Source organism: Diabrotica virgifera, chromosome 5 (assembly GCF_917563875.1).
Source record: "Diabrotica virgifera virgifera chromosome 5, PGI_DIABVI_V3a".
NCBI lineage: Eukaryota > Metazoa > Arthropoda > Insecta > Coleoptera > Chrysomelidae > Diabrotica > Diabrotica virgifera.
Window position 1 is genome coordinate 147,525,254 of NC_065447.1, and position 24,304 is coordinate 147,549,557.

The 24,304-nt window shown below is 35.6% G+C and overlaps 1 protein-coding gene across 2 annotated transcripts in view; it reads left to right on the top strand.

The window, feature by feature from the left end:
• The window catches only part of LOC114336693 (centrosomal protein of 97 kDa), a 112,759-nt gene that overhangs the window by 8,134 nt on the left and 80,321 nt on the right, over nucleotides 1-24,304 (top strand). For both annotated transcript variants that reach the window (XM_028287053.2, XM_028287056.2), the window contains 2 exons: nucleotides 6,211-6,407; nucleotides 12,684-12,767. In XM_028287053.2, coding sequence (XP_028142854.2) covers nucleotides 6,211-6,407; nucleotides 12,684-12,767 — 281 coding nt within the window. The remainder of the gene's footprint in view (nucleotides 1-6,210; nucleotides 6,408-12,683; nucleotides 12,768-24,304) is intronic.

Below are 24,304 nucleotides of genomic sequence, written 5' to 3' on the forward strand. Positions count from 1 at the left end.
AATCCTTTTGGATAATTTTATTATAAATTAAATATATTAATTACACAGGACATTTGATAATTCTTTGTAAGATTTTCATTTGATTCAGAAAAAGATATCCATTTTTTTAAGTGTAAGGTACATAAAAGAAATTTCACTACTCACTTTTCTTCTTTCTTATAAATTTGCAACAGTTTATGAAGGTCATGTGTATTAGCTGTAGTTTCTTTAGCTATCTTGTAAACTCGAAAGAAGCAGGTAAATTACTTGTTTGATTATTTGAATGATCTATTAGCTCAGTAACGCAGTTTATTGTGATTCTGTTTAAATGTATCTATTCTAGTCTATTCATAAACTTTTTACTGCGCCTAATAAGATTAAACGATCATGGAACTGGCTGTATGGCAAACTGCCGAAGCCATATTAAAAAAAAAATGTGATTCTGTTTTTTGTTTCCTGTGACTTATTTCCAGAAAACTGAGCACTTCTTTTTTGTTTTGTTTAGTTGAATTTAAGGAATGATGAGAGTTTAGATGTTTCAGCTTAGTGTGTTAACTTTTTTAAAAAATTGTTGCTCCTGTGTTGTTTTCTTTTAGGATTGTAAGTTAATTTTACTGAGTAGTCTATTCTCCCTCTCCTATGGCGCTACAGCCCAAGTCGGGTTCTGGCCTCCCCCAGCAACCGCCTCCAAGAATATCTGTTCCTGGCTGCTCTTTTTCAGTTATCCACCCTCAATATCTCTTTTTAGACGGAGAGGCAGCGCTGAAAAATCCCTATGAATTTATTAAAGCTAGATTTTCACAGTTGATTACTGTGAGTGTGTAGAAAAACATACTGCGGTCGGTCAAGCGAAACGTAGAACAGGGGTTACTGAGAGGGTATCAAAGTTGCTTTTCTACGAAGGTAATTAAATCCATTTACTAAGGCTGAAAATCAGTACACACATTCTAAATTAAATATAAATAAAAGTTATTATAGTCGGTCAGCTGTATGACGGAACAGAGCCGGTCGGTCGGCTCCAATAGTCGATTGAGGAAATGAAGCATTTTGGCTCGCAATTTTTTCGTCCAGCATGGATTTACTTGAAATTTTCACAGAAGGTAAGGAATAGTCCAAGGATCATTTTCTATATCATGCCGCTATCATACGCTAAAACCTTGGGGGTAGTTGCCACCCCATCTCGGGGGGTGGGAATTTTTTACTACATTTTAACCATGTAATTCGATGGAAGAATTGATTCTAAGAAAAATTGTTCTTTACATTTTCTTCGTAAAACTAATATTTTTCGAGTTATTCGCGCTTGAAAATAACAGTTTTTCGACGAAAAAATCGACTTTTTTAGAGGGTTTTTTGAGAATACCTCGAAAAATATGCATTTAATCAAAAAAACTGTAGATATCAAAATTGTATCTTTTAGTATCACAAACCAAATTATTTTCCAATAATATCTTAAGACCTATACAAACCGAGATACGGCATGTTAAAGATTAGCTTTTTTCGTCAAATGCATAATTTGAAATATTCAAAGCCAAATAATGGGAAAAATTTGCATTTTTCGAGGAAAACTTAAAAACCTTTTTCAAGTATACAATTAGACCTTTAAAAAAACATTAATAAAAAGTTTCTAGCATGAAAATTAAGCGACTTATAATCAAAAAAATGTCGGTACCTGCTTTTCTCTACGAAAAAATCAGTGAAAACAACCCCCCCCCCAACTATTTTCCTAATTCAAAATTGGTCTTCACCTTTCTGTAGTTCATTTTATATTTATATTATCAATACACTCAAGGAGTTTGACCTATTTAAAATGCCTAATTTTGGAAAAATTGGAGTTTAAAGAAAAATTGATTTTTTGTAATTTGGTATTTTTCACCTTTTACTTCAAAATATCTCCGAAAATACTGAAAATACGAAAAAAATAATTATAAACTACTAAATTGTAGCTTTTTTAATGGCTAAAATTACCCTGTGCATAGATTTTCATTACAATGAATAGTTAGCCAGATATAGCTGTTTAAATCCTCTATTTACCAGCAAACACCCCCTTATTCGAGCCCTTTAAACCCGCCCCAATTAAAAACTACGGGATCTTACGGAATTTAATTTACACAGTCTTATAGCTCTTTAAAAATCCTACAAAATCATTTTTGAAGAAACTTTTTATCGCCAAAAATATATAGAATATTTTTCGAGGTATTCTTAAAAAACCCTCTAAAAAAGTCGATTTTTTCGTCGAAAAACTGTTATTTTCAAGCGCGATTAACTCGAAAAATATTAGTTTTACGAAGAAAATGTAAAAACATTTTTTTCTTAGAATCACATTTTCCATCAAATTACATGGTTAAAATGTAATAAAAAATTCCCACCCCGAGATGGGGTGGCAACCACCCCAAGGTTTTAGCGTATGATAGCAGCATGATATAGAAAATGATCCTTGGACTATTCCCTACCTTCTGTGAAAATTTCAAGTAAATCCATGCTGGACGGAAAAATTGCGAGCCAAAATGCTTCATTTCCTCAATCGACTATTGGGGCCGACCGACCGGCTCTGTCCCGTCATACAGCTGACCGACTATAATAACTTTTATTTATATTTAATTTAGAATGTGTGTACTGATTTTCAGCCTTAGTAAATGAATTTAATTACCTTCGTAGGAAAGCAACTTTGATACCCTCTCAGTAACCCCTGTTCTACGTTTAGCTTGACCGACCGCAGTAAGTTTCTCTACACACTCACAGTAATCAACTGTGAAAAATCTAGCTTTACTAAATTCAAAGAGATTTTTCAGGCTATTCGCGGTGTGCAAGTACTTAGAAAGGGAAACGAGAAACGACCGTGCGCGAGTCGCGGAGAAATATTGCAGCTATCTTAAATAATTCATATTGTCAATTGAAATTGTCAAATTGACTTATATTTCATACCTTCTGTCATTGAAGCAATATATAATTTTTTTGATATGATATGCAATTATTATATAAAGGTAAATTTAATTAATTGTATTTTGCTTGCAGTACTGCATTTTAATAACTAATTTTATTTACTACAAACAATTGTTTACGTTTGCTTAACATAACCTACATCTTATTTTTTCTTCTTATTATTTTTTTGGACTATGGTCTTGACAATTATCCAGTAACCAGGACTAATATAATTGGCCAATATAATTAAAAGTGCGAATAATAGTACAGAGCGTAGAAATAGGGGTCGCTTTGCCGAACTTGCACGGTCCCAATAGAGGGTTCTTTGTAATATTATAACTGGTGGTTGAACTTTATTCTTCATATATCATTATCTGAGTAATCTATTATGTGACATATGTTGCCAACCTATTGGGACTCATAATCGTTAATACCTAGAGCGAATTTGGTTTTAAGTATTATCCTTATTCTGGTTTTTTAAGCATGCCCTCTAGAGATCAATGGATAAGTATCACCGAGCCGCAAGTCTTCATCTCTTACTGCTCATTCCTAGGTCGATCCCATACACTCGCCTGACTTACTTGATTACCTGACCGACCACGACTTACTAAACGTGCAAATATACTCCCCCTCCATTCTTTTATATGGTTACTGTCATTGTCTCACTCTGAATGTTAAAGTCACACAGTTTTCTCTGTTATAATCATGTTCGGTGACAACATATTTCTGTAGAAATATGTTGTCACTGAACATGATTGGATAAAACGGGATAGTCAAATAGAACAGGATACCCAGCCTAGAGACCCAACTAGTTCTGCTATCAATCGGACAATGACGGAAACTTGTTATCAGTCATCATTTCATCATTCTCAGTTCGTTTTATATTCGGAGAGATAGAAGCGGATTTTGTGCGTGATAAGTAATATGGAAAAACTATATGGGGATATGTCGAATTAGCTGTGTACATGACTTTCACCAACGGCCGGAAACCATAGGTGGGGCCGAGGGTAGTTGTAAGGGGTCAGAGTCGCGTTTTTATTATTTTTTTTGTGACGCTCATGATCGAGATAGTGCACTAAAATTTGGGAATAAGTAGGTCATGACGTACCTAAGTAAAATCTCTAGGGGCGGAACGCTGCGTGGCCGACAAAGGGGTGGGGGTAGGGGTGAATATAAAAAATATAAAGGGATTTTTGCGACGTTTGTGATTGAGATAGTGGACCAAAATTTAGGAATAAGTAGACCATGACATTACTAAGTAAAATCCCCAGAGCTGGAAACCAGAGTGGGGGACGAGGGTATTTATAAGGGGTCAAAGTCGCCGTTTTTATTATTTTTTTTGTGACGCTCATGATCGAGATGGTGCACCAAAATTTGGGAATAGGTAAGTCATGACGTAACTAAGTAAAATCTCCAGGGGTGGCACGCTGCGGGGCCGACAAAGGGGTGGGGCAGGGGTGAATACAAAAAATATAAGGGGTGTTTTGCGACGTTCGTGATGAGAGAGTGCACCAAAATTTGGGAATAAGTAGACCATGACATAACTTAAGTAAAATCCTCAGAGCCGAAAACCCGAGGTGGGGGAAGAGGGTAATTATAAGGGGTCAAAGTCGCCGATTTTATTATTTTTTTTTGTGACGCTCATGATCTAGATAGTGACCAAAATTTGGGAATAAGTAGGTCATGAGGTAACTAAGTATAATCTCCAGGGATGGAACGCTGCGTGGTCGATAAAGGGGTGGGGTAGGTGTAAATATAAAAAATATAAGGGGTTTTTGCGACGTTCTAGATTGAGATAGTGCACCAAAATTTGGGAATAAGTAGACCATGACTTAGCTAAGTAAAATCCCCAGAGCCGGAAACCAGAGTTGGGGATAAGGATAATTTTAAGGGGCCAAAGTCGCAGTGTAATATTTTTTTGTGACCTGGCACAGCATTTGTCCCCCACGCAGCGTTCCGCCCCTGGAGGTTTTACTTAGTAATGTCATGATCTACTTATTCCCAAATTTTGGTGCACCATGTCGATCACGAACGGCAAAAAAACCCCCATATATTTTTATACTCATCCCTGCCTACCACCCCTTTGTACCCCAAGCAGCGTTCCGCCCCTGGAGATTTTACTTAGTTACGTCATGACCTACTTACTTCCAAATGTTGGTGTACTATCTCCATCATGAGCGCCACAAAAAAAAATAATAAAAACCGTGAATTTTATCCCTTATAACTACCCTCGTCCGCCACTCTGGTTTCGGCCTCTGGGGATATTACTTAGTTATGTCATGGTCTAGTTATTCCCAAATTTTGGTGCACTATCTCAATTACAAACGTCGCAATAAACCCCTTACACTTTTTTATATTCACCCCTGCCTCACCCCTTTGTCGGTCACGCAGCGTTCCACTCTTGGAGATTTTACTTAGTCACGTCATGACCTACTTATTCCCAAATTTTGGTGCACTAACTCGATCATGAGCGTCATAAAAAAAATAATAAAAACCGCGACTTTGACCCCTTATAACTACCATCGGCCCCCACTCTGGTTTCCGGCCGTTGGTGAAAGTCATGTACACAACTAATTCAACATATCCACGTATAGTTTTTTCATATTACTTATCACGCACAAAATCCGCTCCCAGCTCTTAGACTATTACCTCGAGGCCACTATTTGATGAAAAGTTGTTGTGTTTAGAATTGTTTGACTCTATTTTTTTGGTACTTTGTACGTTTAAGTGTGATGTTTTCTACATTATACTGCCTACACATATCAAAATATAATTCCGGTGACTATTAAATTTAATTAAGGATTAAACGGGACACTTATAAGTTGATAAAACTGGATACAGTTTCTTTATGTAGGTACCGTTTTATCCACCTATTTATTTGTTGGTCTATTATTCTTTAAATAGCAATACGAAGCATGTTCTCAAGCCGCAGAAGAAGCCCTGGTATGCTAAAACGGGATATGTAGGACTTTAATAAATATTTTTTTTTACTATTTTTCACTCATTAAAAATAGCTAAAAATATGTTTTGTGTGCTTCAGTAAATGTTATAGCTACAAAAAAATGTGATGATTTCTTTAACATATTTTCTGTAGTAAAAATAAACAAAAATGGTATCCCGTTTTGTCCAACTCTCGCCTATATGTTGTAGGATGTAATCTAGTTTGGCTCAATCTCTTTGTTAAGTTTTTATAAAGACCATTTGGACACTAGACAGAAATTTATTGTTTACCACAATCATTACCTATAATAATTGTTAACGTTCTCAATAGAACTAAAGTTTTACCTTTTTTTTGAGTAAATTTTTTTGCAGGAATTGTTTTTACATAAAAATAAGATTAACCACTTAAGTCAGTGTGATAGGTTTTTACCAACAAGCTTAACAGTACTAACACTCGCTAATAACAATATTCAAGACCTAAATGAAGTGTCTAGGCTTGTCAATTTGGTGAATTTGACTAAAATATCCATGGTTAACAATCCGTGTGTAAATATGACAGGCAATAATGTGTATCCTTTTTTAACAAAAATAATTATTTTATAATTCTTGTTTTAACCTTCAGACGAACGTGTCGCAGCAATTTGCTGCGCAAACTGAATTTTTCCAGGTAAAGTGTTAACGGGATGTGCTATGTACGTGATCTTTGTAAAATTCCCTTATTGGTTAATCCTCAGGGGTATCCGGTAATACTATATTATTTATCTATGGGGGTACCCATCATCGTCTCGTGAAATTCAAGTACAATTAGTTAGATATCGCACTTTGTTGTAAATAGTTCATACTTCCACGTGATATAACCGATTTAACTGAGTTCTGAGTTCCTGTTCAGGATGTTTCCAAAGCAACCAATTCTTCACCAAGAAGACGAAAATCGTGCTAAACGTGGTAAATGCTGCAGTTGTTACAGTGAACAAATTAAGTCGTATAGGTACGTCTATGAAATGTAAAAAATGTAGTGCATTTAAGTACTTGTAAACGACATTCTAAATCTAATATTGTATGTACAAATTGTAATGATCAAATAAATTAAAGCTTTTTTTGTACAATTTTTTATTTTTTTTATATACAAATCTTTTTTTATTTTTTGACAAAATAAATAACGATAGAGTTAATCAATAATAAAAAAAGTATCGAACATAATAAGGAACTACATGGCAGCAAATAGCTGCGACGCGCCCGACGGTGTAATTTTTTAAGGCGCGCCCGGCTGAAGGTTAACAAGACTGGTTCTATTATTATAAGTGGAATAATAAAGATACCCATTATTCCAAATAATGGGTTAAAGTTTTATTAGGTATTTAGACTCATTATTGTGACACCCGCCACAGTTTTCTTCTTTTGCTTTTACTTAATTTATCTAGTTGCAGATCTTTTAGTACTTATGACCACTTCCACCTAGATATTCGCCTTTTATTTTAACCTTTTCAGGACCGTACCGATTTCAGGCGGCTGTGCTCGCTGGACCTCAATGTGCTTGCGAGTTTATTCGGCTCTGGTCCACAAACGCGGTTTCAGATGTTATATTTTTTAGTATTATTTCAAGAGCGTAGGCGCAAAATTTCGAAGGCAGTAAGAAAACTAATAAACATTTTAAAAAATTTTAAACGCAGAATGAAAGATTACATTATTACCGAGGGCCTACAGTCCCTTAGAATAACCAAAAAGTGTATTTTGAATGAGATATTTGAAATTAAAAATCACAATACATTTTTTCTTCTTTTTCACCCCTGCCACTTATTAAAATAAATATTATAGAAGTTTTCAGCGACTTTTGGCCCTCGGTCATAATGTAATCTTTTATTCTGCGTTTAAATTTTTCAAAAATACTTATTAGTTTTCTCAAACTTCGAAAAAAATAAATGCATTTAAAAAGCATTGGCGCAAATTTTTCCTCCTATGCTCTTAACTACATTTATGGAAATAAATAATTTTTGAGAAGCGAATCAAAATACATTTTATTAACAAGAAAAAAAATTGCACAACAAAATTAAAATTTTAGTACCGTATGGTATCGCTCAAAACATCCAATAACACAGCGCTACGTTACATGGTCAACAATTATAGGCTGTTTCTCTTCTCTTATTCTGCTTTGCATAAACAACACACCGCTTGACAACAGATTTATTATCAGGCTTTTTGGAATAAATTGAAGGAAAATGTCTTTCAATAAGGCGTAAAGGATTGTGAGAATTTTCTGGTCTGCTGGTCAACTTCTAGGTGTCACCTTTTTTATTTTTCTATTATAAATTTAACTAAAGTCCTCTGGAAGTCCAATAATGGAATATTATTTCCTGTTTTCATTTTATATATCACATGGGAATTCAACAACGCTAAATCTAGTAGATGAAAAAACACTTTCTTATACCACTTCACTGTTTTTCTCACACTTTCTATGGTAGGTACTCAGAAGCATATCCGTTTTGTCCACTCCTCCCATATTTTGATTAATTTCAAAAATCGCCTCTGGTTTCTGAATTTCTTCACCTCTTTTATTTGTTGCAGTTTTTATTTTATTACTGTGGATTGCAGATAACATATGGACGTCTCTTTTATCTTTCCATTTCAAAGCCAGTAAAGTTTGGCTTGAAAAATAATCAATCGAACCTTTTTCAATTTTTTCAAACTTCGGCATGAACATTCTATTTGGTCTCACTGTTCCACAGCAATAAACTTTTCTTTCTAAAAGACTCTGATACAGAATGGGACTGGTATACCAATTATCTGTGTATAGATGATGTGCTTTGTCGAAATAAGGCTCCATCAAAGTCATCACTATGTTGCCTGAAGTTCCTAGATTTTCGTCGAACTTCTTCATTTCTGTTGTAGTACCTGTGTATATCAGTAGATCAAGTATATAGCCCGTTTCACAATCCACAATAATAAAAAATTTGATCCCAAATCGATGCCTCTTGGAAGGAATATACTGACGAAACGATATTCTTCCTTTGAAAAGCATAAGGCTTTCGTCAATCACGAGGTTTTGAAAAGGGTACATACATTTTTTAAATACTTGTCTGTAATGGTCGACAACGAACCTCATCTTAAATAGTTTATCTTCTTTGATAACGTTGGAGTTATCTGAAAAATGCAGAAATCGTAAAATTTCTAAAAATCTCGCACGGGACATTATTTGACCAAATGCAGGAGTCTGAATTATGAAATCTTGGGACCAATAATCCTTTACTCTTTGTTTTTTCACTTGAGGCATGAGTAGGCAAAGACCCAAAAACAGGTAGATTTCATCCGTAGTTGGTGATGTATATTTGTGAATTCTTCGTGATGGATCTTCACTCACAATATAATGGTAATACATGCTTGTCTGTACCGCTATTTCTTCGACGAATTCTTTAGTAATAAAATTTTCAAAAACCTCCAAAATCGTTGGAATTTCAGGCAGGTTTTCAAGTTGACACCCAGAATAGTTCGCATCGAAATTCTCTAAAGAAGGTTTGAGGTCAACTTTGCTCCAAATAAACTTGTTTGTCAGCTTATCAGTTTTCTTTTTTTTTTTTACTGAGTGGTGGATTATCTTCCTGATTAGGTTGAGTATTCTCAGCATCTGAACTATTCTCATCACAGGGTACCTCAGCTTCGGCTAGTACCAAATTATTTTCTGCAATTTCACAATCACTTTCACCAACTTCATTGTCCCAACCGTCAAACTGATCTTCTAGACGCGTAAAATCTTCATCATCACTTTGATTTAATAAATCATACAGTTCTTGTTCCGTCAAATATTTGCGAGCCATTGTTAATTCAACGATAACCACATTATACTAAATTCCTGCACAAACAAGTTGAAACTCCTACCTAAAACTGATAACAAAGATCACGTCATAATCCATTCTCAAAATTCAATGAATAGTACTCATCCATATTAGATCCGCCTGCTTCACTGTTATGTTCTCTGTGTATCCGCTTGAATCGCGCCAAAACTCGGAATGTAATTCAATGAATAGTACTCATCCCTATTAGAAATGCGTGCTTCACTGTCATATTCTCTGTATCTCCGCTTGAAGCGCGCCAAAACTGGGTAAGTAATTGTCGATTCCATATTTTTTTCATTGGGGCGTGGTTAATATAATCTAACCAATAGAGAAAAGTCAATAAATCCGTTAGATTTCGGTTCCTACATACGCCTCCATCAATCCGAGTTTGTACGTCTCCGGTCCGACCGGCTCGAAAATGTTTTGCGAGTACGCTCGTCTTTGGTCCTGAAAGGGTTAACCTTGTGATATTTTTCAAGCCAAGTTTTTGTTATTCTTTATTTCTACTTTCTCCTACCTTCTTTGTGACTAGGTAGTCAATTTTCTAGTCTACAGTAAAAATCTCTTGTCTAATCTATAGCGAGTTTGAATTTAGTGACCTCTAAATAATGTGAAATACTTCTTGTCTCTGCCACTTGGTCACGGAATCTTTGTACCAAACACTGTCAATATTACTGTATCATAATTACATCAAGAAGTCCTGTAATCTGTACTTTTTATAACAGCCAGCAATTTTCTTATGGGAAGTTAATAGATTTCTCCTGGCTCAAAACTTCCTTTGTGGATGTACCCACCTTATGTCACTCAGCATCTCACATTTGTAAATAATATGTATGACAGTTTTTTCCTTCATTTCTTATTTCCTGTACCATGGTTTATTCATACTACCTATGTTTTAGAGATATTTCATCATTGAGTGACTTCATGAATACTATTATATCCTACTAAATTGCTATACGTGATGTAAGGATCACAATATTTTTAAACTGTTAGTCAGAATTTTATCCCACTTATAATTAATGTTAATGTAAAAAATATGCTTTTGTAATATTTTTTGTTGGTGTAGGTATTGCTTTAATTGTTGTGAAACAATTTGTTTAATAACATCCATAACATAATATTTGATATATACAGTAGGGTGAAATGAAATAGGGCAGTCAATGAGGGTATGTGGCACCGAATTCCATCCTACTATATCGATTTACGTGATATTTTCACAGCAAGTAGGGAATAGCCCAAGAAACAAAGTCTACCCTATGCCGATGTGTGCTTTTGTCTTGGGGGCGGTTCCCAGCCCTTCTCGGCGGTGAAAAATTTTTTGCTTAAATAACTACGGAAGTTGCTAGAGAACCTAATACTAAGCAAAAACTGTTCTATAATTTTTTTTCGAAAACTCAATACTTTGAGTTATTCCTGGTTGAAAATTGGCCATTTTCATTGAAACATAACAACTTTTCAAACGGTTTTTTGCGAATACCTTAAAAGCTATCCATCTAACTAAAAAAACTATATAAAACATTTTTGTAGCTCATAAAATAACAAAGAGATTCTTTCCTTTATGAATCTTCTAGTTATAGCACAAAAAGAGATATGGTAAGTGAAAAAAACTTGTTTTCTTGGTGCATGCTCAAATCAGTGTATTTAACTTGAAATAACAGAGAAACTCTTTTTACCTACCATATCTCTTTTTGTGTTATAACTAGAAGATTGAAGAAGGAACAAATCTCTTTAATTTTTTATGAGCTACAAAAATGTTTTATATGATTTTTTTAGTTAGATGCATTGTTTTTAAGGTATTCGCAAAAAACCGTTTGAAAAGGTGTTATATTTCAATGAAAATGGCCAATTTTCAACCACGAATAACTCAAATAGTATTGAGTTTTCGAAAAAAAATTATAGAACAGTTTTTGCTTAGAATTATGTAGGTTCTCTAGCAACTTCCGTAGTTGTTTAACCAAAAAACCCCGAGAAGGGGTGGGAACCGCCCCCAAGACAAAAAGCACACATCCGCATAGGGTAGACTTTGAATAAGGAGATATTATCAGGCTATTCCTAAAATTTCATTAAAATCCATGGAGTAGGATAGAATTCGGAGGTAATCTGTTCTTGCTCTCATTGACTGCCCTAAAAGGAATAAATTCGTTATTTTGTAAGCCGGTGATAAGGAAACATCCTGAGAAACAGATCTATTTTTATTTTTAAATTATGATTTTTTACATATACTAGTGACGTCATTATCTGATGAGTATATAGGGCGACACATGTCATAGTACGGCCGAAGTACCTACATATCTTTAGACAAAAACATGTTTTTATCTTCTTTGGTGCTGGAGAACCTTCGTGCGTCCAATATTTGTTTTGTCCTTTGGTCTAAGTCCAGGTTGGAACGGCGAAAAATCCTTTGGATTGTATCGAAAAGGTTCCACGATGTTTTCAGAGAATTTTTATTCCAGCGTGATCAATCGTAGTGGGTACCCAACGTTTATTTCAAATTCTGAAATTCAAGTAGGTACACACTCATTTGAGATATCAACTATATCTGCTATCTCGCGTATTTTTATTCGACGATTATCCAGATTTGATAGGGTTTGAAGTGAGGCTTTGAGCCTCACTTTCAATCAGATTTATATGTTTTGTTGGGCGAACTAGTACTATGTAATAATGAAATTAAGGGAATGATCACAGTCAATATCAAATCAAACTGACTTTGAAATTTGTAGCTTTGAAAAATGTGTCTGAAGTTATGTTTATAACTTGTACTCGCCGGAGGGACCGCAGACGTTCGGAAACAATTAGCGTCTCTTTGCAAAGACAATGACGTCGACTTTGCAAAGTAACAAGACACTTACTCAACACACACACTACACATTACTCCCCTGACTTAGTGATAAGTTATACAATTACGTGGCTAAAGGTTCTAGTTCTAAACCAAAGCCAGAATCAGAAAAAAAATGTTTATTTTTGTTGATAATAGCAATCGTTATGAAAATGTTTAATATTTCCTTATTACATACACAGAGGTTTTGATTACCGTCCATTTATTGTAAACTGGTGTTTAAATGTCAACGTCATCGATGATTATGTTGTTGACGCTATTGAAAGGTAATTATACAGTTTATGAAATATTTTTTGTTTGTGTAATTGTTCATTTAAAATTTATTATTATTCATGTAAGTAGTGTACAAATTACCAGCTTTTTATATAAATTAATGTAGAATTTTTCAAACGACAGGTTTTGCCTTTTTTGTAAGCACAATATAATTTTCCAAAAAGTAGAGAAAATATCTTACAAAGTAGTAGGTATATTCACATCCATTTTAATTACTTCTTGGATTTTGAATAAAAAACACGAGATAAATCTTTCCATACTGGAAAACCGAAACACATTGGCTCATTGAATGCTTAGACCACCGATCAATACTAAAATTGTGGAATAGATTATGGTCAATGAATTACGAAGATAATAAAGACAATATGTCTTCAGAATATTAATTATGCGTATAGATTTTAAGATCAAAAAAGAAGCTGATAACGTAACTGTCTCTAAAGATCGAGCATAAATTGTCCTTGGAGTTATATAAACTAACATTTTATGTACAATATCGTAAAAGACCACAACAGGATTAACAATTTAGTATAAAATTATTAGAAAGTTTTATTATGTGGAGCAGAATAATGGAAATGCCACAATTTGTTACTTAGAATATAATCCTTAATAGACAAGGACATTTAGCACAAAATAAATCGATTTTTAAATACAGCGGCTAGAGACTCTGCATTATTTTTAGGATGATGTCAAGAAAAAAGTTTATTATAAAAAAAGGGTGAAAATGCATAGTTGCATTTGAAAGTGCATACAATGCATCCAAAAGTGCATAAAAATGTCAAAAAAGATGTATTAAGGGCCAGATTTTGTAACTAGGAGGGTTTTTGGGGTCGCTGTAGACGAATATGCTATCAAAACAGACCAACGTAGCACCTGATGCCCAGGTCCACTGCTAAGACACGTCATCTGGAGATTAGACGGTTTTCGGTACCAAATTCATGCAAACAGATTACTCGGGGGTTTTTGGGATTGTTGAACAAGAATACGCCATCAGAACTGACCTCCTGATGCATCTGGTGCCCAAAAACCCTCCCAAACTCTAGAAGATAACATCCCTTAGCAGTGACTTTGAGTACCAGGTGGTCCGAGGGACAGTTCTGGTGGCGTATTCGTATTCACCGACTCCAAAAATCGCCTATTCGCGATCTATTCGCAAGCATTCAGTGCGGAAAGCCTTTGAAACTCCAGAAGATGACGCCCTTAGCAGTGATCGTGGGCACCAGATGCTCCTGGAGTCGGTTCTGATGTCGTATTCGTGTTTAGCAAACCCAAAACACACCCGAGAAATCTGTTTGCATCAATTTAATGCCGAAAACCCTCGAGACCCAAAAAGATGATGTGCCTTAGCAGTGACCAAGGGCACCAGGTGCTCCGGGGTCGGTTCTGGTGGTGTAGTCTTGTTTAGCGACCCCAAAATCCCCCAGTAACAAATTCCGGCCTTTAATATGCTTATTTTGACATGTTTAAGCACTTTTGGATGCATTTCATGCACTTTAAAACGCAACTAACTATGCATGTTCACCCATTTTTCTATTTTCAGACATTTTTTGTGACATCTAACGAACACAATTCAAAAAGTTGCAAGTCTCTAGGTGCTGTATTAAAAAATCGACTTATTCCGGTGTTTTTAGCGCTAAATGTCCTGGTCTATAAACAAATGTGTATTTACTCTTTTAAATGCTGAATATTTTATCCAAATAAAATCACAAATGAAAAATTAAGGCAGTTGAGTGATGAATAAAAAATACAATTTAAAATTAGGAAACAGATAACAAAGAACCATAGAAAGGAAACTACGGCAAAATAAGTTGGAATGAAGCACAAAGGAGAGCAAGAAACAGGAAATAATAGAAAAGCTGGTAAATAAACTCGGGTGGCACCCTACAAGTGTTATACAGGGTGTAACAAAAATACAGGTCATAAATTAAACCACATATTCTGGGACCACAAATAGTTCGAATGAACCTAACTTCTTCTTCTTCTACGGCACTACAGCCCAAATTGAGCCTTGGCCTCCTTTATTTTTTGCCTTCACCCTTGCCTGTCTGTGGCTGCTCTTCTCCATACACGGACTCCTAAAAGGGCTTGTGCGTCGCTGTTTACTGTGTCTTCCCAGCGCTTTCGTGGCTTCCCAACCGGTCTCTTTCCTTGCATTCTAGCATTCAGTGCTCGTTTTGGTAGCCTATCCTCTCCCATTCTTATCACATGTCCGGCCCATTGCAATATTTATAATCTAATGAAGTTTGACAGGGGCGTTTCCTTATAAAGTTGATAAAGCTCGTTGTTGTATCGACTTCTGAAGATTCCGTTTTCCCTCACAGGTCCTAGTATTCTCCTAAGTACTTTCCTTTCGAATGTGTCGAGTTTGTTTTTGGATGTTTCTTTCATCACCCAGGCTTCACTGCCATAGCATGTTATTGGTCGAATTAAGGTTTTATAGATTCTCATCTTTGTATTTCGGTGGACACTTTTAGACCGAAATATATGGGAGAGGGCAAAATAAGCTCTGTTTGCCTGCGTTATTCTCTTCCGTATTTCTCCATCTTCTGATCCGTCGGCATATATTTCTACTCCCAGGTATGTAAACTTTTCAACCGTTTCAATGTCATCTTCATGTATAATGTTTTCTGGGACTATATTTCGTCTCGTCTGAGTCATTATTTTTGTTTTTTCTGTGTTAATTTCCAGACCTAGTATTTTTGTTTGTGTTTTTAACTCTGCATATGTTTCCTGTGCTCCTGTTGATGTTCTACTCATAATATTAATATCATCAGCATAAGCGGCCAGTTGAACCGTTCGGTTGGTCAGTAGATTTCCTCGTCCAGTTTGCATTTGCCTAACCGCATACTGCAGTGTCAGGTTAAACAATGTTGGGGCCAGCCCATCTCCCTGTTTTAGTCCCTGCGAAATCTTAAAAAAGTCTGTCCGGTGGTTTTGTATTCGTACACATGCCTGAGTTTCATCCATTGTGGCTTTAATGAGTCTTATTAACTTGTGTGGTATTGCCAATTCAGCCAATATATAGTATAGTTTGTTCCTTTTGACTGAGTCGTATGCCTGTTTGAAGTCTACAAACACGTTGTGAACATCAACATCGTGTTCCCATGCTTTGCTCAAGATCTGTTTCACTGTGAATATTTGATCCAGTGTCGATCTTCCCCGTCGGAAGCCCGTCTGATACTCTCCAATAATATTTTCTGCTAGTGGTTGGAGCCGCTGGTTTATAATGTACGTGAGGACTTTATATGCTGTACATAGTAGAGAGATTCCACGGTAGTTTTTGCACTGGAGTTTGTCTCCTTTTTTATAGATCGGGCATACTATACTTTTCTTCCAGTCGTCGGGTATTTTCTCTTCTTGCCATACGTCTTTGATGAGCGCGTGGATGTGACTTGCTAGGTGGTCGCCACCTACCTTATATAGCTAACTTACCTTAGTACAAATATGCACACAAAAGAAGTTACAGCCCTTTAAAGTTACAAAATGAAAATCGATTTTTCTGAATATATCGAAAACCATTAGAGATTTTTTGTTGAAAATGGACAGTGGCATTCTTATGGAAAGAACATGTTAAAGAAAAATTATAGTGAAATTTGTGCACCCTATAAAAATTTTATGGCGGTTTTGTTCCCTTAAACTCCCCAAACTTTTGTGTCCGTTCCAAATAAATTATTATTGTGGTGCCATTAGTTAAATTCAATATTTTTAAAACTATTTTGCCTCTTAGTATTTTTTCGATAAGGCAGTTTTTATCGAGTTGCGGCTTCTTTTTTAATATGTTTACATAAAAATTTTATGAGGGTTTTGTTCCTTTAAACCCCCCAAATATTTGTGTACGTTCCAATTAAACTATTACTGCGGTACCATTAGTTAAACACACTGTTTTTAAAACTTTTTTGCCTCTTTGTATTTTTTTGATAAAGCGTCTTTTATCGAGATGTGGCTTCTTTTTTAATGTGGTTCAAAATATACTTAAAAATGTAAATCATAAATAAATTTTCATATTATTACCAATAGTCTAAGAGCTGGGAGCGGATTTTGTGCGTGATAAGTAATATGCAAAAACTATACGGGGATATGTTGAAATAGTTGTGTACATGACTTTCACCAACGGCCGGAAACCAGAGTTGGGGCCGAGGGTAGTTATAAGGGGTCAAAGTCGCGGATTTTATTATTTTTTTTATGACGCTCATTATCGAGATAGTGCACCAAAATTTGGGAATAAGTAGGTCATGACGTACCTAAGTAAAATCTCTAGGGGCTCAACGCTGCGTGGCCGACAAAGGGGTGGGGGTAGGGGTGAATATAAAAAATATAAGGGGTTTTTTGCGACGTTCGTGATTGAGATAGTGCACCAAAATTTGGGTATAAGTAGAACATGACATAAATAATTAAAATCCCCAGAGCCGGAAACCAGAGTCGGGAAGGAAGGTAGTTATAAGGGGTCAAAGTTCCGTTTTTTATTATTTTTTTTTGTGACGCTCATGATCGAGATAGCGCGCCAAAATTTGGGAATAAGTAGGTCATGACGTACCTAAGTAAAATCTCCAGGAGTGGAACGTTTCGTGGCCGACAAAGGGGTGGCGCAGGGGTGAATATAAAAAAATGTAAGGGGTTTTTTGCGACGTTCGTGATTGAGATAGTGCACCAAAATTTGGGAATTAGTAGACCATGACATCACTAAGTAATATCCCCATAGGCGGAAACCAGAGTGGCGGACGAGGGTAGTTATAAGGGGTAAAAGTCGCGGTTTTTATTATTTTTTTTGTGGCGCTCATGATGGAGATAGTGCACCAAAATTTGGGAGTAAGTAGGTTATGACGTAACTAAGTAAAATATTCAGGGGCGAAACGCTGCTTGGGGTACAAAGGGGTGGTAGGCAGGGGTGAGTATAAAAATATATGGGTTTTTTTTGCCGTTCGTGATCGAGATAGTGCACCAAAATTTGGGAATAAGTAGATCATGACATTACTAAGTAAAATCTCCAGGGGCGGAACACTGCGTGGGGGACAAATGTTGTACCGGGTCACAAAAAAAATAATACACACTGCGACTTTGACCCCTTAAAACTACCCTCATCCACAACTCTGGTTTCCGGTTCTGGGGATTTTACTTAGCTAAGTCATGGTCTACTTATTCCCAAATTTTGGTGCACTATCTCAATCTAGCACGTCGCAAAAAAACCCTTATATTTTTATATTCACACCTACCCCCACCCCTTTATCAGCCTCGCAGCGTTCCACCCCTGGAGATTGTACTTAGTTACGTCATGACTTACCTATTCCCAAATTTTGGTGCACCATCTCGATCATGAGCGTCACAAAAAAAATAATAAAAACGGCGATTTTGACCCCTTATAACTACCCTCATGCCCAACTCTGGTTTCCGGCTCTGAGCATTTTACTTAGTTATGTCATGGTCTACTCATTCCCAAATTTTGGTGTACTCCCTCAATCACGAACGTGGCAAAAAAACCCCTTATATTTTTTCTATTCACCCCTGCCCCACCCCTTTGTAGGCCACGCAGCGTGCCACCCCTGGAGATTTTACTTAGTTACGTCATGACCTACTTATTCCCAAATGTTGATGTACTCTCTCGATCATGAGCGCCACAAAACAAAATAATAAAAACGGCGAATTTGGCCCCTTATAACTACCCTCATCTCCAGCTCTGGTTTCCGGCTCTGGGGATTTTACTTAGTAATGTCATGATCTGCTTATTCCCAAATTTTGGTCCACTATCTCAATCACGAACGTCGCAAAAAACCCTATATATTTTTTATATTCACCCCTACCCTCACCCCTTTGTCGGCCACGCAGCGTTCCGCCCCTAGAGGTTTTACTTAGTTACGTTATGACCTACTTATTCCCAAATTTTTGTGCACTATCTCGATCATGAGCGTCATAAAAAAAATAATAAAATCCGCGACTTTGACCCCTTATAACTACCCTCGGCCCCCAACTCTGGTTTCCGGCCGTTGGTGAAAGTCATGTACACAACTAATTCAACATATCCCCGTATAGTTTTTCCATATTACTTATCACGCACAAAATCCGCTTCTATCTCTCCGACTACAAGTCTCCATAATCGTACTTTACCATATACAAATATGTGGTGGATTTGACAAATATTCAAATATCTCGATAAAAACTGACTTTTGGAAAAAGTAATAAGAGACAAAAAAGTTTTTAAAAACTTGTGTTTAACTAATGGCGCTACAATAATAATTAAATTGAAACGTGCAAAAAAGTTTGGGGGGGTGTAAAGGAACCAAACCCCCATAAAATTTTTATGGGGTGTCCAAATTTCATTATCATTTTTTCTTAAAATACTACTGCCATAAGAATACCACATGTCCATTTTCAATAAAAAATCTCTAATAGTTTTCGATATATTGGAAAAAATCGATTTTCATTTTGTAACTTCAAAGGGCTGTAACTTTTTTTCCGTGCACATTTGTACTAAGGTAAGTAGGTTCAATCGAAGTATTTTTGGTCCCAGAATATGCGATTAAATTTATGACCTGTATTTTGTTACACCCTGTATATGATTATGACTAGAATAGGAAGGATCGATTAGAAAACGATATTTGACCAAACCAGGAATACATTAATAAAGTATTCCTTGACTACCAACATGACAGGACAATATAATACGCTTAAAATAAAAATATTTTGGTAATATGATTATTTGAACTTTAATTTTCGTTTGTTACGTTGCCATATTTACCATTTTTCTGATATCATTAGTCACTTTGGTTTGTTAAATACAACATCCTGTATGTCGTACCTTTACTGAAATCTCCACTTCAATATCAGTTCAACCGTATAAAATACTTTCGATTTTATGTAGTCAGGAATAGCTTAAAGATAAGCAAAAGCCTAGAAACGAAAAACCATCGCAATACATTTTTTGATTCATACTATGTACAGCTGGTTCCAAAAAAAACTTATACGACTCTTAAAGCGTATTTTGTAGAAAATTGAGCAGTGTATTTTGTTCTTCTTCTTCTTTTTGCTTTTGGTCTCGCTGCAAGGCAATTACTAGCACGTTTTATAGGCGATCTTGATGTATTCTGGCTCTAAGCCATATCAAAATCTCTCACTATGTTCTTGTAAAAAGCTTTTGGTGAGGTGTGATATAATGAATATGAGTTTAATTATATTTAATTTATTATATTTTGAAGGATAAACTTATTATTTACATACTGTCACTGTCACTGCCAAATCTTAAAATTTGTCAGATAACTTCAACCTCAAAAAATGGCTGTTTGTTTATTTTATTATTTCTCTGTCATAATAAATATATTATAATGTCAGATCAATCATACACTGCTCAAAATGATCAAATCTTACTAAGAGTCGTATCAGTTTTTTTAGGAACCAGCTGTACAACTAAATTATTATTATTATTTTAAAAGTTTACTAGATTTCTGAATTAATGTCTATCTAATCAAGTGTTCAAAATGTGCTCCGTTGTTAATTTGTCAGCATCCTGAAGGATTTTAGAATGCGTCTATTTCATTTCTCCATGTTTCTCTAGGAATTGATATGGATTTATCGATAACTCTGCCTTAGCTCTACAACACTTGCTGGTTTAGTTTTATAAATTCTACTTTTCAAGTCTCTCAAAAAAAATAATCTTTATGATTCAAATCGGGTGAACGAGGAGGCCATTCAATACTACCTAATCGATCAAACCATCGTCCGGGGAAATGTCTGATCTAAATAACGGCCGAACATACATTTATACCAAAACGAGTCATTTATACCAAAACAAACCAAATAGAGTCAACGGAGACAGTAGCAGCAATGGTCACCAAAATAACAAACGAGGAAGTGTCTCAAGCGCTTCAAACAATAAAGAAAGGAAAAGCGGTAGGACCAGATGATATTCCTGGGGAAGTATGGAGAGCATTGGGAGAGACAGGAACAAGGTGGCTAGTAGGTTTATTTAATAGAATTATGGAAGTTGGACAAATGCCAGACGAATGGAGAAGCAGTATACTAGTACCTGTCTACAAAAACAAGGGAGATATACAACAATGTACAAACTAAACTGGATATGTATGAGGGAATAACGACTAGTGTTAGGACAGGTGTGGGAGAGACTGATAAATTTCATGTGAAAGTAGGATTGCACCAAGGCTTGATGCTTAGTCCGTATTTATTCTCATTAGTTTTGGACTAGATAACAGCGAAACTACAGGGTAACATTCCATGGTGCTTAATGTATGCTGATGATGTCGTGTTGGTAGGAAATAGTGAAAGAGACTTAGAACAAAAACTGGAACAGTGGAGACAAGCTCTGGAGGAAAAAGGTTTAAAACTAAGTAGGACAAAGACAGAGTATTTCATTGTTCATTTAAAGATCGAGTTACTACAAATAAAATGGTATCTTTGGATGGTGAACTGATTGTAAAAAGCAATAGTTTTAAGTACCTGGGATCGGTATTACAGAGTAATGGAGAAAAAGATGGAGCTGCATGCAGTAGAATTAGGGCTGGATGGATGAAGTGGAAGGAAGCGAGTGGTGTGCTGTGTGAGAGGAAAATTCCAATGAAGTGGAAGGGAAAATTCTATAAAAACAGCCATAAGGCTGGCTATGATGTACGGAACTGAATGTTGAGCAGTGAAAAGGAAAGAGAACAACGAATGCATGTGGTGGAAATGAGAATGCTTAGATGGATGAGTGGAGTGACAAAAAGGGATAAAATTAAAAATGAGTATATTAGGGGAAGTCTAGGTGTGGCACCAATTGATGCCAAAATGAGAGAGCATGGGTTGAGATGGTTTGGTCGTAGAATACGAAGAATTGCTGAAGTGCAGATTCCTGGAAGGAGTAGGAGAGGAAGACCAAAGAAGACGGGGGAGACGATTAGGCAGGAAATGTTGGTAAAGGGGATTAATATTGATATGACCCAAGATGGAATTGTATGGAGAAATGCAATTAGGGAAGCCGACCCCGCATAGGGATAAGGCAAAGAGAATGATGATGATGATTTATACCAAAACGAGCTGGATCTCCGTCTTGCTGAAACCATGTTTCATTAAAATTGGCTCCAGGCTTGTTTTTCGGGCCAGGTACAATTTCAGTTCTAAGTATCATTTCATAATTATCGCTTGTTAAATTTCTTTTTATAAAAAAAGGGCCAAATTATTTGAGTACCCACTATACCCGACCATACATTGAGTTTTTTTGGTCTTTAAGTATGGTTTTCACATATCCTGTGGATTTACCTCTCTCCAATACCTTAAATTTTGGCTCACAATATTTACACATTGTAAATATTGGTTCGTCGGAGTTATATTGGAAGTTCTCAGTTATAATCATTTAAGTTCTCAGTTCGTCACTTACAATTGTATTCATCATTACCTCACTCAACTGTAATCTATGGTCGTAGTCATCTTATTTAATTTTTGCAACAACTGGATTTTGTAAGGCTTAAATTAATTCGTATGTAATACACTACTACTACATGTCGGTTTATAACGTTCTCCGCCGTTTTCCGGCTTCCAGTCGCCACTTCGTCCGGTTGTTCCATAGGTCCTCTCCTATGTCTCTTTCTCTTAGCTCTTTATTTATTCCTTCGCTCCAACTTTTTCTCAGTCTACCTCGTTTTCTCTTTCCTTCTGGTTGCCATTTTATTCTTTCCTTTGGTATTCGTTGTTCATCCATTCTTTGCATATGTTCGAACCAGATAAGTTGTTTTGTTGTTAGGTCATCCGTGATTCACATTATTTCTCTAATGCGTTCGTTGATAATCCTTTCTCTTCTAATTAGATCTTGCTGCGGCTCTTCTCCAAAAATCCATTTCCGTTGCTCTCAGCGTTGCCAGTGTTCTTTCTTTCAGTGGCCATAGCTCACAGCTGTATAAAGTGATATTTTTTAGTATAGTCTTATATACAGGGTGATTGATTAGTGGGGTAAAGTTCCGTAGATATATTATAGTAATAGATAGCGATAAAAGTCAATAACAAAAATTGTAGTCAACTTTGAGCTTCACATTACAAAATTAGTTGGAATGTTACATGAGTAACATTCCATAAAATATAAAGGTTTGGTATGTTATACAGGGTTTTTACAAAGTTATAACCAAGTTCAACCCCCTGTATAAATAAAAATAAGCAAAACGGTAATGGTTTATTGATGCCATATTTTTTATTTATTATCAAAATTTTTAAAAATGAATAATATTGCTAATTTTCTTTATATCTAATACAGGGTGAGTTAAAATGCAAGTACATTATTTTCTCAGTAATTTTAAATGGAACATCCTGTATTTTATATCACTATTGAAAAGTACCATTACCGTACTTTAATTTGTATACAACATTCCCTATGTCTAAATTTATTAGTTTTCGAGATATTTTCATTTTTCAATGGACGAGTAACGTGGCCATCCAAATTCCCAGAATTTAATAAACTGGACTGATTTTTTTGAGGTTACTGAATGAAGGTTATAAAATGCCTCCAACAACAAGAGATGAAATGAAAAATAGAATACAAAGTGGATTTCGAAGTGTTAATTTACAAATGCTTCGTAGTGCATGTGTGCAATGTGTTAGAAGGTCTTTTTGAACAACTTATGTAATTAAATATTTAAAATATTTTATTAAGAGGAAACAGTAGCGATCAACAGGTAGCGAAAACGCGTTCCAAGATTGCGGCTGTAATTTTGAATATTTTTCGAGATATTTGGCACACGTATTCGTAATATAATAAAGAATGGCGGTACAGAGCCCAATTTGAAAAATATATTAATATGTGGAAATTACTCTGCAATTAAATACAATATTAAAAAAACGAGCCTGTCTATCCAAAAAAAGTGTCTATCCATTCATAGTTGGTACATTTAGGGGAAGGTGAAGGGATTCTTTGCATCTTTTTTGCCTGTTGCCATATTTCCTTAGACGGAGTATTTTTGTTAAGTTTAGCGCAGTAGTTAACCCAGTACTCCTTAGCCTTGTTCTTTAAAAATTTTTTTGCTACTGCCATTTTTTCTTTAACAAGTATATAATTTTCCATATTACTATTGTTGATATATTTTTTTAATGCTTCTTTTCTATAAAAAACGACTTTATCACAGTCACTACCCCACCAGGGCGGGGGTGGCAGTTTAGCTTTTTTGAAAGGCTTATTGATTTGGATTGAACATGCAGCGGCATATTCAATGCCTTCCATGAAATATTTATATTTATCATTTACATTTAGTAGTTGCGGTTTATTACTGAAATATATAATGCAAGTTCGTTCGTATTCCATCCAATTAGCTTTTTTAGTGTTCCATTTAGTTTTTGGTTGTATTGTATTACTAAACTGTTTCCTCAATATGTTGATTTTCATAAGAATGAGAAATTGATCCGATCCAAGAGTATCTGTTACCACACTCCAGTTAGTTTTATCAGCGATGTCCGGAGATACTAGTGATAAGTCGACAGAAGAGTTTTGACCCGACCGAGATATTTTTGTAGGTGACCCATCATTTAAAATTACCAAATTATTTTGATTTAATGCATTTACCATATTTTT